This window comes from Trichechus manatus, unplaced genomic scaffold (genome assembly GCF_000243295.1).
Source record: "Trichechus manatus latirostris isolate Lorelei unplaced genomic scaffold, TriManLat1.0 scaffold00054, whole genome shotgun sequence".
Taxonomy (NCBI): domain Eukaryota; kingdom Metazoa; phylum Chordata; class Mammalia; order Sirenia; family Trichechidae; genus Trichechus; species Trichechus manatus.
Window position 1 is genome coordinate 14,076,441 of NW_004443990.1, and position 5,954 is coordinate 14,082,394.

The 5,954-nt window shown below is 53.4% G+C and overlaps 1 protein-coding gene across 1 annotated transcript; it reads left to right on the forward strand.

Moving 5' to 3' along the window:
- Nucleotides 1-445: 445 nt before the first annotated feature.
- On the forward strand, nucleotides 446-3,334 carry HOXB4 (homeobox B4). Its single transcript, XM_004377982.1, has 2 exons — nucleotides 446-964; nucleotides 1,858-3,334. Exons 1-2 carry the CDS (start codon nucleotides 508-510, stop codon nucleotides 2,154-2,156), a joined length of 756 nt encoding a protein of 251 aa, XP_004378039.1. The 5' UTR covers nucleotides 446-507; the 3' UTR covers nucleotides 2,157-3,334.
- Nucleotides 3,335-5,954: the final 2,620 nt, after the last annotated feature.

The following is a 5,954-nucleotide window of genomic DNA, read 5'->3' on the forward strand; positions in this document are numbered from 1 at the left end:
ACTCCTCACACTGATGCAGGGTGCGTGGGCTCCCGTCAGCCGTGAGGATGGGTGGGGGACTATGGGAGACAGAGAATTCTGGGTGGAGGTGAAGCAGGACAGGAGGGGATGCACCGGGAGTCCCACTTCTGAGGGGACCCAGGGGTTGCAGTCTGCCCAGCGCCCCAAAACGCCCTCCAGTCGAAACCTGCTCTCTCTCTGTTGTATCTCGGAGAGCAAGACGAGGAGGAGATCGCCCCCGAGAGAGCCCTATGTAAATCCTGGTGTTGGGTGGGTGGGGAGGGGTAAGAGAAGAAGGGGAAATAAACCTCTTTGGCTGGAGTAGGGTTCGGGTGAGCAGATTTCCTTATCCGGGAATCGCAGGCGGGGCGGCCATTGGCTCCGAAAATCACGTGGGTCCCTAACTTTGTTCACTTGACAGTAAGTAGGAGGGCTTTCGGAAACAGGAAAACGAGTCAGGGGTCGGAATAAATTTTAGTATATTTTGTGGGCAATTCCCAGAAATTAATGGCTATGAGTTCTTTTTTGATCAACTCAAACTATGTCGACCCCAAGTTCCCTCCCTGCGAGGAATATTCACAGAGCGATTACCTACCCAGCGACCATTCGCCCGGGTACTACGCCGGCGGCCAGAGGCGAGAGAGCAGCTTCCAGCCGGAGGCGGGCTTCGGGCGGCGCGCGGCGTGCACCGTGCAACGCTACGCGGCCTGCCGGGACCCTGGGCCCCCGCCGCCTCCGCCACCACCCCCGCCGCCCCCGCCACCGCCTGGGCTGTCCCCTCGGGCTCCTGCGCCGCCACCCTCCGGGGCCCTCCTCCAGGAGCCCGGCCAGCGCTGTGAGGCGATCAGCAGCAGCCCCCCGCCGCCTCCCTGCGCCCAGAACCCCTTGCACCCCAGCCCGTCCCACTCCGCGTGCAAAGAACCCGTCGTCTACCCCTGGATGCGCAAAGTTCACGTGAGCACGGGTGAGTGCGTTTGCACCCCTTCCCCCCCCCCCACCCTGGGCGCTTTACACCAAGGGACCTCCGAGGCATGGGGGGGTGGAGGTGGGGGTGGGGGTGGGGGAGGCAGAGCTGGGGGAAGCCAATTGTCCCCGCAGTAAACTCGCCATTGCGGGAGATTTACGGTCGCCTGTTTTCAGAGCCACATAATTACATCCCCCATAAATTTTTATGGCCTGGTGGGCCCCGCGCCTTTGAAGTCGGTTCCCCATCCTCTTCACCATTCTCACCAGCGACTTTTTCATCAGGGAGATGCAGTCTTAGTGAAACTGGAAGTTGGGGAGGCGTGTGGGACGTAGGGGAGTGGGGGAGGAGAAGGAGGAGGAGGGAATTTGTATTTAAGCAGGAGAGTTGACTCAACTCCCAGTATTTATTTTTTCCTTTCTTTCCTCTAGTCAGGCTCCTTGGCCCGGGAAGTAGGCAAAAGTTTTTACTGGGGATAGACCGCTTGGAATCCGAGCAGCGAGGGTGGGAACTAAACAGCAGAGGAAAGGTTTAGGGAAGCTCCCTCCCTCTTCCACCTCCCCCATTCTCCCATCCTGGGGCTGCAGGCCAAAGGGAGAGAGACAGAGACAGGGGTTAAAATCTTCACCCCCCATTCCACCCCTCCCCATGACACCCAAATAACAACAAACACCACCACCCTCCAAAACTTTTGAGATCTTTCTCTTCCTTGGATCCCTCTTTCTTTCTTTTTCGTCCCCCCCCCCTTGGGGAAGAAGAGGTGGTGGGAGAGTGCGGGAGGGCGAGAGGGAGGGAGGGCGACTCTGTGTTGTTAGCTGGAAGAAAGGGCTTTCCCTCCTCCCTTTCGGGGGCAATAAAACTTTCTCTTTCTCCGTCTCTCTGTGTGTGTCCAGTAAATCCCAATTACGTCGGCGGGGAGCCCAAGCGCTCTCGGACCGCCTACACTCGCCAGCAGGTCTTGGAGCTGGAGAAGGAGTTTCACTACAACCGCTACCTGACTCGGCGCCGGAGGGTGGAGATCGCCCACGCGCTCTGCCTCTCCGAGCGCCAGATCAAGATCTGGTTCCAGAACCGGCGCATGAAGTGGAAAAAAGACCACAAGCTGCCCAACACCAAGATCCGCTCGAGTGGCACAGCAGGCACAGCCGGAGGGCCCCCTGGCCGGCCCAACGGAGGCCCCCCCGCGCTCTAGTGCCCCCCACGCGGGAGCCTAGAACCGCGGGGCGGGGGTGGGCAGCGAGCGCGAGGGGGGCGGGAGGGGCCCCGGGGCTTGGGCCCGGAGAAACCTATCTGCCCTCCCCCCACTTTATCTATATACGAATAAACGCAGAGAAGCAGGGGGAGGGGAAGCTTTATTTATAGAAATGACAATGGGGAGCCGGACGAGGCCCCCCCCCCAGCAAGGTTCAAGTCTCTTGCTTTCTTCCTTAAAAAAAAAAAAAAAGAAGAAGAAAGAAAGAAAAAGACAGAAAGAGAAATAGGAGGAGGCTGCATGCAGTTCCTCGTTTTCACCTTTGGCGAAGATGGATCCACGTTTCATCTTTAATCACGCCAGGCCCAGGCCCATCTGTCTTGTTTACTCTGCCGAGGAGAGGACGGGCCTCGGTGGCGACCATTACCTCGACACCCGGCTAACAAATGAGGCCCGGCTCGGCGACCGCCGCTTCTGCTGCTGCCACTGCTGGAAGACGGCCTGGATTCTCTTTCTTTGTCCCCCACTCCAGACACCCTACGAAAGCACCCTCTGACTCCAGATAGCTCAGTGTTGTGGCCACGGTAACAAACACACACACAACTTCCTTCCCCCTCCGTGCCCTTCCACGGGGACACTGACTGCTTGCCCCCTTCCACCTTGGGGCTGGTGGGGGGCAGAAAGGGGACAAGTGAGGGAGGGGGCAGCCTTGGCAACGCAGGAGCCGGCAGAGAAATCGAGGCTGAGCAAAAAGAGAGCCCCAGAGGCTGGCCGACGGCCTTGCTCTGGAAGGCAAAGCGGAGCCCGGCAGGATGAGAGGCCGGTTGAGTTCTTGGAGCCCGGCACAACCCCCTCAGCAATCCGGAGTGCTACAGCGAGGCCCGCTCTCCTAGACTGAAAATGAATGTGAAACTAGGAAACGAAATGTTGTGCCCTTCCCAGTCTGGGGGGACAATGTCGCAGCAGAGCCCTCTCCCATAGTTCATCCTTGTTGCGTCGTTTATTATTATTACTATTATTTTATGTCATGTGCGTCCTCTCCTGTACTCTTTCTGACATTCCAAACCAGGCCCCTTCCTATCTCTGGGGCCTACTGAGTCTAGAATTTTTCGCAGGCGTGAAAATGTGTTTCCTGTACGGAGTGACAATAGAAATAAATGTTTGGTTTCTTGTGACCAACACAGCGTGTTTTTGTTGAAACTTTGATGTAACGATATGGACAAATGCCACCTAGCTTGTAACTGAAGTATCCCAGTGGGTTCTGCCTCACATTGTATGTCGACGGTTTTTTCAAAGGGTCCAATGGGAATCTCTCTCAGTGGACTCCAAATTGTGGAAGCCGGTTTGTTTTCCTTTTCGGGTGGTTATGTTTTGTTTAGGGCTTTAATTTTTTTTTCCTTCCAGTCCAAAAATGGATTGAAAGGACTGGGAGGGCTGATTCCAGTCCCTAATGGGGGAAAAATGTTTCATTGTAGCGCACAAGAGGCTTAAGTATGGCAAAGCCTTTCATATCGTGATTTATTTGTCATAAGCAAGTAAAATGCGGTTAAGCTGTCTCCTTCTAGACAGACTGCTCTTTGGTTGTTAAAGTTCCGAGAGAGGATTCCATGAGGCCGGCCTCTTTCCTTCCTTCCAGCATAAGAAGGTATCGCTTTTCTTTGAGGTGTTTAAGGCTTTAATGAGTCTAATTTTTTGCACAGATGTTTCTGGGTGTTTGCAGGTTTTCAGAGTATTTTTATATTACAAAGGAGCTAGCCGGTGCCATAGCTCAAACTCTGACAAGCAAATAGATAATCAAGAAGACAAATGGCCTCTTTTGTGAAGCCCTGCTCCTGTATTAATTTTCATTTTCTTTTTCATAGAAAGTATCGAAAGTGCGACTGGGGACCAAATAGCTTTCTGTCTCTGAGGTCCCAGTCACCCCTAGAATGGGGTGGGGGAGGGGAAAAGGGGTGCAGATGACCCTCAGGAGCTCCGTCGGGGCTTGGGCCACTTCTGTGCAGCACCGCTGAGAAGTTCTAAGGTCTGGGGGCTCCAGCCTCGGGGTCTCCAGTCTTGTGGTAGTCCAGGGTCCAGCCACCCTGCCTCCCCAAAAGCCCAGGGCTTGGGATAGTATGTGCAATTCAAAGTTGTTTTTCGATCCTATCTCCCTTCAGAAAATAAAAATAGCCAATTCTACCCACAATTTTATTTTGATTTATTTTTTATGTTTCCAGTTAGAAGCGCCTGTATTTGAGGCTGGGGAACCAGTGGGGCTGTGTCCACAGTGGGAAAGGGAGTTTGAACTACCCCGTTACCATGCTACCCCGGACCTGGGGGACCTAGGGGATGACCAGGGTGAGCTTTGTTACTGTCAAATTGCAGTGTGATGTTTAGCTGCACGGGGATGTGGAGGCCCTTAATAGATGGGAAAAATAGTTCTTAAAAAGCATATGCCCCCCCCCCCCACCAATGTCTCTATAGAACCAAATCAAAGCTGCTCCTTGGAAGGTATGAATAGGAAAAAAAAAAAGATTTCTATGGAGCTTAAAGTTCACAGCCATTCTACGCAGACAAGAGCTAAGAAAAATGTGGGAATTATACAGAAAACCATTAATCACTTCTTTTCTTTAAATACGGATCCTCTCTCCTTTGTTATTATCCAACAGCAAATCTCTGCAGACCGGCTCTTGGGGGAAAAAAGTGTTAGCCGCCTCTCCAGGATCTGCAAGGGGGCAAAAATTTGGAGCCATAAAGTTGAAAACTTTTTTCTCTCAGTTTGGAAGAAGCCGTTCGTCATGAATGGGATCGGCAGAGCTCGGGGGAGAGGAGGCGAGAGGCGCAAAGGTAACAAAGCCGTCCTTGGGCTGGCATTTTTTGATACTTTTATGAGCTCTTTCACAAGCTAAAGAAGAAACTCTCTCTCCTCCTCCTTTTCTTTTTCAGCTATCTTCTCGGGGGTTTTTTATGGTGGACACTTGGTTAGATTTGCCACCTTTTATGATGACTGATGCGTGGGTCAGAGGGAGAGAGGGGCCTCGACACCTGGAGAGCGTTTGAACTGGTTGGGACGGAGGTGTCAGAGCCCCTGAAAAATCCCAGACAAGAAGGTTGTTTGCCAGGCAGCTCAGAAGTGCTTTTCTGGTTTGGGGAAATGCAGGTGGGCCTGGGAGCCTCTGCCTGCGTGTGTATATACGCGTGTGTATAGCGAGGTGCACATGTGGCCAAGGTGTTCTGTGACTCTGCTTGTCAACTCTGGGAGCTTGTGTCCCATGTGCCAGTTTACTCGTGAGATGTCCCTGCCGCCTCCTTGAGAAACCGAGTCCAGTTCTTGGATGGCCTCTCCCAGCCTTGGAGCTGGGATATAGGTGGATGTGTTTTTTTTTGTTTTTGTTTTTTTATGCCTTGCTTGGGATTCTAGACAAATGTGTGCTACTCTCTGGAGCAGGAAACTGCTCAGTTCAGAGGCAAGCTTGGAGGTTCCGTTGACACCGGGATGTTCCTCCTTTCTGCTGTTTCCCATGTCTTCCTCCTGGAGGCTGGGCATTTGGGCTGGTTTTCTTTTGCTCTCTCAATCTGGGGGCTCTGCTCCCTCCTTTTATTAGGGTGAGGGAGCCAGTGGGCTCTGCCTCAGACCTGAAAGCTCTTGCCCTTTTTCCCTGGGGCTCATTGAGGGTTTAGAGGCGGGAGGTTGGCAGGGGAGAGAGTTCATGGAGAGGCCACGTTTTCTAGGCGATTAGCTCGGTATTAGAACCACAAAATGACCTCGGAAGCCCCTTGACCTCTCTGAGACTGGACATTGTGCTGGCTCTCGCCTCC